The following is an 11,892-nucleotide window of genomic DNA, read 5'->3' as shown; positions in this document are numbered from 1 at the left end:
CAATAAGATTATTCCTTTAGTACCAGCCTCATATTACTTTATTGCCTATCCTCAGTAATTAGCAAGGCAATTTTAGATCTGGCCAGCTTTGCTGCTTGTAGAAACACACCCACACCCCTTACCCATTTGCTATGGTGCTGCATCACACACATCCGCAGGGCCCCCCCCTCACCGGGAGGTCACCGCAGCAGTGAGTGTGATGAAAAGCAATGTGTGCTGGCTGACTATTGATTTGCAATATACTTGGCCCAGATTGATGGCAGTGAGTGCCCAGCCTTGCTTGGGAACCCACACGTCTCCCGGGGGCTACACAGGGTCTGTGTCCATCCCAGACATGATGTATGTGCCCGCTATATCAGCCTCTTCACCCCGACCCTAATCAGACCCAGGGGCAGGTGGCAGCTGCCCTCCCCCTTCCCCCTCCTCCTCCCCCCCCCCCCCCCGGTCTTATTTTATAATAACCATGTCTCAGTATAAAGATTTAATTAGAAAATCGATCTCAACATGCATAACTCATTGTTGAGCACATGAGCCCTTCACCCCTATTTCTCCCAGCTTGAATTCACTGATACCGCCATTATATGGAGGGAGCATCGTTGGTGGGAGGCACAAAGCTGATGGGCTGGGCAGCGGGGGCACTGGTGAGCCTGGAACCTCTGAGCCTTTAAAACTCACTCCCTATTTTCTTTTTCCCAGCAGTAAATAGAAGGGGATGCCATGCTGTCGCTGGCAGGACAAGCTCAAGGGCATGGCCGAGCCCTGCTGCAGCCACGCCATGGGCCAGCATGGGAGCAGTGCGGGGAGAAGGGGGTTATGTGGAGGGATGAAAGGTGATGGGAGCAACGTTTGTCCTCCAGGGCGAAGGGGTGGCCAAGCCCAGCAGAGGTCTGCAGGGCGCTGATGGTTCAGTAGTACCAGTGGCGGGATGGAGCAGGTGCTGTGCGCCCCATCTCCATTCTTTTAGGCTTCCCCTGGAAAGGGGATATCACATTCACCTCTGTGTCCCCCAGGCATCAAATGCGGGGGTGTGCTTTCAGCACCCTCTGGCAATTTCTCCAGCCCCAACTTCCCAGGGCCATACCCCTATGAGACGGAGTGCACGTGGCTGATCGTAGTGGCCGAGGGCTCCTCCGTCCTGCTCTCCTTCAGCCACTTTGAGCTGGAGTACCACGCCGCCTGCGCCTACGACTACCTCCAAGTCTACAATGGGGCTGCCCGGGACCGGGGCAACCTCCTGGGCACCTTCTGTGGCCGCAGTCCCCCGCCACCCTTCTCCTCTGCCTGGCACGTCATGGCCGTCGTCTTCCGCTCTGACCGCCACGTGGCCAAGCGCGGCTTCGCTGCTGCCTACCGGAAAGGTAGTGGGGAGGGATGGCAGTGGTGGGGCGTCCATCCATCCGTCCTCCCCCACTGTCCTCATCATCCGTACCCCCTTGCAGATGCCTGTGGTGGGCAGCTGACGGGACTGTCGGGAGAGATCACCAGCCCTCGCTACCCTGAGAGTTACCCCAACAACGCTGAGTGCCGCTGGAGCATCGGGGGGGCTGGTGGCAGTGGCCCCCTCACCCTGGTGTTTGCCGACTTCCAGCTGGAGGGGGGGCACGGCTGTGGCTTTGACTATGTGGCCCTTTTTGACGGCCCCACTGCCACCGCTCCCCATCTGGGACGCTACTGCGGCAGCGCCCCGCCCGCCCCGCACCATCTCCTCTGCCCCTCACCTCTTCATCCTCTTCAAGTCAGACTTCAACATCGGCGGCAGGGGCTTCAAGGCCCATTTCTACTCAGGTGCGGGGGTCTCAGGGTGGTGGGGCAGTGGGAAGGATGTGGGGACATGTCCCCATGGTGGTGGCGGTGGTGATGCTCTCCCTCCCGTGGCAGCAATAGGAGATGATAGTGGAGGGGAGCCCTTTGGGCTGAGCTCGTGGGATGACAGTGGAAGTTAAAAACCACCACGCAATGCAAATGGCCTTGCCGTGGCTGCACCAGGCCCTGGATTGCCTTTCTCCTGAGCAAGAGCTGCCCTTCTCCCTTGCTCATGCCATTCCCTGTGAATATGGGGTTTCCCCATCTGCTTTTGTAGGACTTTGGCCCCCTTGGGCATTGCCATCCTGCAAAACTGATGGGTGTCCATCAGCCACACGGAAGGCTGGGGAGCACTGAGGCGAAGGGAAGAGCATCCTTTAGGGCTAAAACAAGTGATCACTCATCTGCCAGCTCATCCAGACCCGGGGGCTTCAGGTTTGCTTTCATTTTATTCCTTTCCCCTTTTTCCCTGAGCAGGCGAGTGCCAGGAGGTGTTCACCACTGTCAAAGGGAATTTCTCCAGCCCTCGGTACCCAAACTCCTACCCCAACAATCTCAAGTGCCAGTGGAGCATCCAGCTGCCCCCAGGCTACCGTGTCAAGGTCTTCTTCTTGGACATGGAGCTGGAGGGCCGGAGCAGCCTGACGGGCAGCTGTGACTATGACCACCTGGCTGCCTTCGATGGTGGTGCCGAGAACGGGTCCCTGTTGGGGCGGTGGTGCGGGCGGGAGAGCCTGGCACCCGTCACCTCCCGCAGCAACCAGCTGCTGCTGGTCCTCCACACTGACCGCAACACAGCCAAGAGGGGCTTCTCCATCGCCTACGTGGGAGGTAAAGTCTCATCTCACTTGGGTGCTCCTCAGTGCTTTATTTCTGTTGGGACATGCCTGAGACCATGTAATTGCCAGAAGGACCGTGCTGTGAAGATACCTGTCTGCAGGGGCAGAGCATGTGGCTTTTTAGGGATGGGGTGGAGGAGATGCGGTGGGTGAGTTCCAGTTCTTGCAGAGTGCGAGATGCACTTGCTCCATGTCATGTTTAGTATTCAGGAGATGCTTTCCAGCTTCTCCCCACATCTCTGCTTCTGCCATGTTCCTGCTCCTCCCTTAGGATGTGAAGGAGAGAAAAACCCAAGGGGTTTTTAGGGGACCAAAGCCCCAGGGGAGGTGACCAGCTCAAACATCACAACCCTGTTCCCTGCTTCCCAGGATGCTCCAGCCCTGCCAGCACATGGCTGAGTAGGCAGACGTAAAGCATGTGCTCTCCTCCACCGGTAGCAGCACTGGGGGTGGGGGGGTGGGGGGACAGGACCCCCGGGGTATGGCATTCCCAAATCTGCCCAGTCAGCCCTGCCGGCACGTCCCTGCTCCCCACTGCCGGCGTGCCAATGTCCCAGACCCTGCATCCGCAGCTGGTGGGAGGAGCAGTGTGTAACCTTCCTCATGTCTTTGCCAACCTTTGCACCTCAAAAGCCAGCAAATTGATGGTGTTCGTTGTATTTCAAGATAATTACATCTGAGCTGACCTGTGTGTCAGGGATGATTCAGACAGGGGCAGCCTCGCTGGCAGGCTGGAGCCAGAGCTGGGCTGCTGGACCGGCGGCACAGGAGCTGGAGATGGCTGGCCCTGGGTTTACAAGTTTTCATCCGTCAGCAGCAAAATCATTCTTCATTTCCAGCGTAGCAGTAGGAATCTGGGGGCATGTGGCTCCAGGAGTAAGAGATGGGATGGAGTTTTGTCCTGAGCCTCTGCAGCCTCTGGAGAGCGGTTGTACCAGACATCCAGTAGGGCTTTAGCGTGCGCAGCAGGTCTGACCCTGTCCTTGTCCTGCTTATTTGTTACTGTTTTACAGCAGTGTGCAGGGAGAGAAATCTTGGCCTCTGGTCATGGAGAAACCCCATTCCCGCTGGAGGAGCTTGCAGACAGATAGATGGGATGGTAGCTAAAGAGCAGGGGGAAGCCCTGTCACGGAGAGCAACGTGACTTCTCCCAACTGCCCAGGCCTCCTGCATCCCCTGGTACATGCTGCGGGATGCATGTTGGGGGAAGACAAAAGCTTGGACACGAATCCGAGCCTCCCTCCATAAAGCTAAGCTGCCTGTTGTGTCTGCCCAGCGATTTGGGCATCTGCTTGCAATTAGCAGCCTGCGTGGCACATCCAACCGCCAGCCCCCTGCCAGGAGAGCGGCTGCTCCCAGCGGGAGATGCCGGCCTCTCCCCGCCACCGGCTTCCTCAGGAGCCCACGGTGGCAGAGGGGCACCTCAGCCTCCATGTCCACATCCACAGCTCTTCAGTCACGCAGATACTTTCCTTCTGGGCCCAGGAAAGAGCATGACTTGGGCAGGGCGTGTATGATTTGTGGCCATTTGAATGAAAGCCTTCACACCAGGAGAGAGGATCCATTTTCTCCCCCTCCTGATCTAATGCACTTTAGTTATTTGGTAAATCTTCTAATGGTTTTATAATGCACTAAGTGAAGCAAAGTGACACTATTTTTTCATATTGATTTTATTGCATCTTGCCAGTTTCATAAGGCCAGGATTCAGAGGGAGCTGGAATAATTCAATAATTCATACTGCCCATGTGGCTGGTTCAGGCTGAGCAAAGATTAACTTACAAAAGGGGGACATTTTTCCTCCCTGCTTCTTTCCCTGCATGGATGCTTTCTGCATCCAGAGGGGCCAAACAGAGTGCCAGAGGGAGAGTGATGGAGAGGGGCTGGGTTTCCCATCAGCTGGCTCTTCGTCTCAGCATTCATAGACAGCTCAACAGCAGCTCCCTCTACGCACTGTTCAGCAGCTCCCTCTCAAAAATAACATTCTGGAGGTGGTGGAGGGCTGATGAGGGACAGGACCTGGGCTGTGCTGTCCCCCAGGGAGGATGGCCTGGGGCCAAGGACCTGGCTCACCCTTCCCCGTGGGCCATGTGGCAGCCACACAGCTGCATTGCTCCAGGGTAGGCAGGCGTGCAGTCCCCCCAAGATTCATCTCCTCCATTTCATCTGTGAGAGTGTCTCTTGCAGGGGTGTTGTAGTGTGCAGGGGTGTTCTGTGCCCATGGCAAGCCATCAGCAAAGCTCTCGTCATCTAATCCTGGGCAACAACTCCAATGTTTCACTGGCTTTGCAATGATGGAGAGCAGCTGCTTTCACAGGGTAAATCTTTCCTTGCTTATGGCAGTGACAGGATGATGGTGTTGCCTGTGATGGCATTGAGGTGTCACTCAGGGAGCTGGGAAGGAGGATGAGGTTCAAGAGGGTTGGTGGCAGGGCCTCTCCCTGGGGCAGAAGGCCAGGCAGTGCCTGGAAGCCAGCTGTGTCTGACCTTGGCACAGGACAGGGCTAAGATACTTACATCGCTGTCTGCATTTTGGGTGTAGCTCCTGTTTTCCTGAAAACTCATCACATGTGTCCTACAGCAGCACCACCAGCTACTGTGAGATGCATGGCAAACTTACGAGGCCGCTGTCCCTGCTGCTTCTGGCACCATCGGTTGCCTGCTTCATGTGTGATGGGGACGGCGACCTTTGAAAATGGCTGTGGCTCTGCACGGAGCTACTGCAGTCGCTGCAGCCTGGGGCAATCCTCTCCTGACAGACCTTCGCCTGTACCTTGTTTTCTGACCCGACAGTTGTGCCCATAAATGTCAGCTGCACCCGGACGGACTTCCACATACAGATCCCAGTGCAGTCCCTGGCCCAGCTGGAGAGGAATAGGATTTACCTGGGGACCCCCTCCTGTGCAGCCCAGGTGGTCGGCAGGAACTTTAAAATACACACCAGGTTCGACACCTGCGGCACCGAATCCCAGGCAAGTAGTCGGCAAACCTTCCTTTAAAGCCAGCTGAGTAGATGGTTAGCCTTGTGCTGGTCATACCAGCTGCAGAGAGGCATTCCCAGTCCCTCTTCCATCTTCCCAATAAGATACTGGTCTGCTTCATGGCCAAGCCCTCCAAACCCCTGTGAAAATAAGCTGCACAAAGCCCTGACGAACCACAACCCTTGTCTTGCAGAAACGCAACAACACATCCGTCATTGTCAGCACCCTGTACATCGATTTTTCAGCAGGCAAGCAGGAGGACATCCACCAGTATGAGGTGCAATGTGAACCAAAGAGGAAGGAAGCCTCGGTGACACTCATCGCTGGCCCCGACCCATCCAGGCTCAGCCAGGCAGAAAACCTGGTGGATGCCCAGCAGCGGGAAGGGGGAGCAACGGACACCCGTGAAATCAAGAGCCAGGACACCAGCGACATCGTCTTCATCAGCATCTGCATCCTGGCTGGGCTCCTCATGGTCATTGCAGTGGTGGGACTGGTGCTTCTGTAGGATGCTGCTCCCCAGATCTCTAGGTCTTGCAATCCCAGCACTGGCCAGGGTGGAAAAGCACCCCAAAATCCACCCTTGCCCCAGACTGAGCACTAACGTAGCTCCTCAAACAGAGACGCAGCTCCCAGGCCCTGAAACAGAGCCTGAGCCCAACCTCCACCTCTTCCCAGCGCCTGAAAAATCTGGGCAATAGGCAGCCGTTTTCCTTCCCAATTTGTTTTCCTCTGTCTCAATCTGTCCATTTGGCTCGGGAATGCAATTCTTGTGCTTCCTAACTCTTCCCACACCTGCTTCAATTTGTTTTCCCTCTGGTGCTGCTACTTTGAGGAGAGTTAATGTTGTTTGCCGATGGCTGCAAATCATCCCGTCAATTATTTCTAGCTGAATTCTTGAAAGTACAAACCATTTTCAAATATAGTGATATTCCCAACAAATATTTTCCATGCTCCTGCCCATGCTCAGGGTGGGGTACCATGGAGCTGTGTTATAGGTATCTCCACTTGGCACATACAGATGCAGCTCATGTAGATGCTCCCAGGCGGTGCTTCTGGATGTCTGTGGGCAATGTGATGAGACACATTCGCCGTGCCCTGGAGCTCCTCGTTTGATCTTCGAATGTCATCTAACGCACCCTTTTCTCGCAGGACTCACCCGAGTACTTCAGCCACCAGCAGCTGGAGGGAAGGAGAATGATCTCTTCTCTGTGTTTTCCTCCTTTCCAGCACTTTCAGGTGTCCACCGCTGTGAACTCTGTACCAGCATTGCTCTTGGAGTCCAAGACCGTGGGCAAATACTGCGTGGGCTTGGCAGCCTGTGGTGCCATGGAGCCTGGGGAGATGTTGGAGTGTGGGCATTTTGGTAACCATGTAAAGGAAGCCTTGGCGGGAGGGGCTGCTCCTGAGACCTCACTGACACCGGACCTCCACCCTTGGTCCCTGAAGAAGGTGAGCTCAGCAGCTGAGAGCACAAAAATAGGAGTCCTGTGGTCACCAGCACCTCCAGAAAACTTGGGTTGCTCCCTGAGAACCCTCATGCTACTCACTGATGAGAACCCTCATGCTACTCACCAAATAACCCCTGCAAAGGACATTCCCTTTCAGCGTTGCACAGGGGCGGCTGTCACGGAGCAGCCTGTGGTTGTCCTGGCACGAGTCAGAGCCAGGCAGCAGGGAAGCCAGTGTGAAATCTCGCTGCAGAAGCAGGGTGAGTGCAGCCCTGGGAGCCTGGCGTAGGGACCACCTCCCCCCAGCCTGTATAAAACACACTGTGGTGCTGGGAGAGATCTTAAAATGTCCAAACGTCATCATTCAAAGGCAAAAAATTGAGCTTGAGGGCAGCGAGTAATCCAGGAGCCATTTTTTTGATAGCACTAAATGTGAATCCATCCTAAGGAGCGTACCGGCTATTCCTGTAAAGCACGGCACAGCACAGCAAGCCCCTCTTGCTGCTGAATCCACCGGTGGGATTATTAGCAGGGGCCAACAGGACAGTCCCATAGGTGAAAGGCTTCCCTGACCAGTGTCCCGTAGGTGAAAGGCTTTTCTGATGGTTGTCCTGCTTCCCGCGCCCACTGGGACGGGTCTGTACATCAGGAATCGGGGGAAGCAGCAGTAAAGGAAAAGGATGATGATCAAGCAGCTTTTCCTCCGAGCCCACGGATGCCTAAGAGGGTGGCTGGGGAGGGAAGAAGGCACAAATCCACGCATGCCTCCTAATGAGGAGCCTTCGTTATCGGAGCCCGGATTGATTTGGCGTTTGTTGGTGCAACATGTCGGCAAATGCGAGATTGCTGAGTGAAATATTTGCCAGCACTGTTAAGCTCCATTAAGGCAACGTTTTGAGAGCGTGTTGTGTACATAGACGGGAAACAAGGCCAGACCCCCCTGCTGCCTGCAAAGCCTTGCTGCCAGTTAATTGCTAGGTATATAACTGTCAGCTTGAGACGATAGTTATGAGATTTGACAACTGAAGAAATTTAAAGATACAATTAACCTTCTTGGTGGCCCAGATTTTGCTGAGACAGGTGAACACTGCAGCTGCTTGTGCCTGGCGAGGAGCTCGCAGCACCCAGCAGCATCCGGCCCCTCGGCCGCAGGACAGGTACCTCCTCACCCGGCTGGAGCCTGCGGCACCCTGTGATTTGCAGAGAAAAAGGCTTCTCTGGGTAAGGTAGCTGTTGGTGTTGCACTGAAATAAGGAGCTGGATCTGGCCCCAGAGTCCAACAGCAAAATGGACTGCTGTCGTGGTCGCCCTGGAGAGGGCTTCCAGCTCTGGCTGTGGTTCAAAGCCACCCAAACATCCCCGGGTGTGGCACTCGCCTTCATGCATCCCAGTGGATGCAGGACTGGTGCTGTGGGAGCAGCTCCACTCCCCTGAACCAAGGGGCTCCCCAGCACCCCTGGCCCCACAGGGCGTTACCCAGGGGCTCACAGCCAAGGCAATTAATGCAACCTGAAGGCTTACAAAAGCCCTTTCCTGGCTTGTTCTTGGATGTGTTCACAGCTGCATCTGTGGCTGCCGCTGGCAGTGGGCCACTCAAGCCAGTCATCCCCCTCGGAGTGAGGAAGGCCTGCCGTGCTCCCCGAGCATCAGCCCTCCTCAGCCTTCAGTCATGCTCCAGTGTGTCTCAGCCTCTCATTTCCTCCATTAAGTTTTGGCATCCAGTCTCTCCTTGCCCTGCAGGATTTTGCTCACTGATGTCCCCTGTTAACCCGGCTTTTCCCTGATATGCAGGGCCCTCCCTTTCTGTTCCAAATTTGACATCCTGGGAAGCTGCTGCTTCAAAAAACCTGGAGGTGTCACCACCAGTGCTGCCCAGAGTCCTCTGTGCTTTCAGATACTCGATAACAACGAGCTTGAGGAGCCCAGTAAGTGTCATGCCAGCAGCATGGGGCAAAGGGGACATCATGAGGACAGAGGTAACGCTTGAGGCTCTGGCTGTACTCCCAGCTTGGTGGACAGGACATGGGAGCACCAGCCTCTCCCCAGTGAATGCAGGATTGTTTTCCGTCCAAACCAGCAACAGCCAAATGGGCCACGAAGCCTGTGGCTTTGCAGAGGCCCCCCAGACCCCTGCACCGCTGGTGATAACCCCCACCGGGTTTGCAGCTCAAACATGCTCCCAGCCGATTTATCCCACTTGCTTCTGCCCCCCTGCTCCCCAGATCACCCGACAGCTTCCCCAACTCCTTCCCTGCACTATGTCAGGGAGTCCCCCTCCCCAGCACCCCTTTCCCAGGGGGTGCAGGCAGCCCAGGAGCGTGATGCTGCTGGCTGAGACATGGTCCCAGAGCGCGATGGCCCCAGTGTCCCACACCAGCACACAGAAAGACCTGGCAGCACCAATGGCACATCCCCATCCTTGTCCCCATCACACCCAGGACAAAAGCCCCTTGTAGCCACCAGCCTCGGGCAGCCTTTCCCCATCAATGGGGCTCTGTGCACAGGGCGATTCCTGCTCGCCCAGCTCCTGAAGGAGCGTGATGGGGAGTGGTTGTACTTTCCCCTCCAGGGCCAGGGCTCCCTGGGCTCTCCTGGAGCTTTACCTTGCCTTTCCCATGGCCTGGCTGGCCCCTGCCTGCAGCCGGGTGTGACAGGGACACCTGGCATGGAGCAGGGGTTGGGAAGGTGCCGGCTCATTTGTCACCATGATAAGTGATGCAGTGCAATATGAGTAGGAGCTGCAGCGAGAGCTAACAGAAAGGGACCAGGAGAAGAGAGGCATAACCAGGGGCTGGAGCTATTCTGGCCTTGCAAATTCATTCCAGTGAGAAATCTGTGTTCATCTGATTTCCTCCACCTCCATGCAACCAAAGCTCCCCAAAAGTGGATCAAAGGACACCTCTGTGGCCTGGAGGATTTCCCTGCCGCCACTTGTGCTGCTGCTGAGCATGGCTGTGGCATGGACCAAAGTGGCACCCGTAGCATTTCTCCTTCAGCAAGCATGTCCGTCCTTGTCCCTGTGGGTGAAGACCCTAGCAGCACAGGGAGTCACATGGAGACAGCCAGGAGGGGAGAAGATCATGGTGAGCAGGTGCAAAGTCCCTTGGCTGGGCACTGCCCCGTGCTGGGGATGGACCCCATCAGGGGAGGGGGGCAGTGCAAGCACACAGCCCGGACAGCAGGACTGCTTGGGTCAGTTTGTGAAACAAACCCTTTTGCTCATGGAAAAGCTGCTCAGATGAGTTGCCAACAGATACCAGGAATCCATCACCAGCGCTCCTTCCCTCCACCACGCCTGCGGTCCTCACGCATCAGACCTCAGTTTCCCTCCTTAGCATTTGCCTGGTGCTTCCCGAGCAGGCAGGGAGAGCAGCGGGCATAGGCAGCGCTCCCATTACTCATCTGATGATTTATTTAAAGACTGATGATTTGATTGCGCCGGGCTGAATGCAGCCACCCCATTTCCTGGCTGCTTATGGATGTGGAGTCGTGTGTCTCTGGAGCAGACAAAGGCTTTGCTGTAGTGCGGGAGGGAGAGCCTCCGCTATCTCTCTGTAAACGTCTGGATGCGGCTCTGGTGAAGAACGGCTGGTGAAAATCATAGATCATAGAAAACAGGACTGGAAGAGCCCCCAGGAGATAGGCTGGTTTATTCCTCTCCCTCCCTAGGGGAATTGCTCCTACCGGATTGAAGCTGGGCTAAAATATCCTGAAAATCCAAGTCATGCTCTCTGCATTTTCTTTATTTACCAGGAAGGTTCTCCTAATGTGTCGCACTGGGGGGATGTGCTGGTGGGGGTGTGCTGATGGGCACTGTGCTTTTGTGCTGCTGCACTGGACAAGTGCTGGGATGGTGGAAGTGCCCCCAAATGGGCACTGCTACTGGCACAAGACCCTGTTCCCCTTGTCCAGAGGCACAGGGCCAGCCCTGGGGCACTGGGCAGGATGGGGTGTCCCACTGGGGCTCCCAGCAAGCGCGTGGTGTTACAATCCATAACGCAAGGGTCTGGCAGCCTCAGAAAATCCCACCACACCCGGAGCAGCCCCATTCAGGTGCAGCCGGTCATGCCATGATGGCCATGAGCAGCCTGGAGGAGCCTCAGGGTGGGAGGGCTCTGCCCAGGGTGCAAAATCCCTGCAGCTGAACCTGGTCTTGCTCAGAGTCCCTCCGGTGCCCCCAGAGCAGGCAGGCAGGCAGGGCACCGTGGGGCTGGGAAGGAGCGCGGTGCAGGCAGGGTGCCAGCTTTGTCTGAGCTGGCATCATCACTTTCCAGTCCCCTGGAGCCACCTGGCAGGAGGGAGGCAAGTGGCACTGCAGCAGGGTGAGTTCTGCGGATCGCTGAGGGCTGGGTGACCCCTTGGTGGCTGTGCTGGAGCCCCCCAGGATCTGGGTCCACCCCTTGTGGTGCAGGGCAGAGCTTGGAGCTCTCGGGTTGCTGGTGCGCAGCTGCCTGGCTGCACGCCCCATCGGGCTCAGCGCTCAGGTCTGGCCCTGCTCCCGCAGGCAGGTGGATGCTGCAGCTCAGGGGCTGCAAACTCAGCCCTGGGGGTGGCCCTGTGGGAGCTGGCTGTCAGGGGGGCTTCTCCCTTCTAAAGCGACACTTTAACTGTGATGGGTAGCTTGGGTCCCTCTCCTTCCAGGAATGCTTTATAGACCCCAGTCCACACTTGGAAAAAACAAAGGATGTTCCGATGCTTTCTTAAGCAGAAGTGTCACACACTCTGCTGGCTTGAGATTTATGTGGCCTGAGGGGCACAGTGAGGTTCTGCTGACTCTTACGCTCTTTCTCTTAAAATGGAAATAAAATGGCCAGTGCGTTA

The 11,892-nt window shown here is 56.2% G+C and overlaps 1 protein-coding gene across 1 annotated transcript in view; it reads left to right on the top strand.

Annotated features, from left to right (window-relative positions):
* Nucleotides 1-11,892, top strand: part of CDCP2 (CUB domain containing protein 2) — a 17,539-nt gene extending 5,647 nt beyond the window's left edge. The window contains 6 exon segments of the mRNA XM_005232967.4: nt 1,011-1,358; nt 1,440-1,684; nt 1,686-1,785; nt 2,281-2,634; nt 5,433-5,611; nt 5,814-11,892. Coding sequence (XP_005233024.1) covers nt 1,011-1,358; nt 1,440-1,684; nt 1,686-1,785; nt 2,281-2,634; nt 5,433-5,611; nt 5,814-6,128 — 1,541 coding nt within the window. The 3' untranslated portion in view covers nt 6,129-11,892.

The sequence above is a fragment of the Falco peregrinus genome, chromosome 10 (assembly GCF_023634155.1).
Source record: "Falco peregrinus isolate bFalPer1 chromosome 10, bFalPer1.pri, whole genome shotgun sequence".
In the NCBI taxonomy this organism is placed as follows: Eukaryota; Metazoa; Chordata; class Aves; order Falconiformes; family Falconidae; genus Falco; species Falco peregrinus.
The sequence above is the reverse complement of the archived record's forward strand: the minus strand, read 5'-3'. Positions and strand labels throughout refer to the sequence as shown.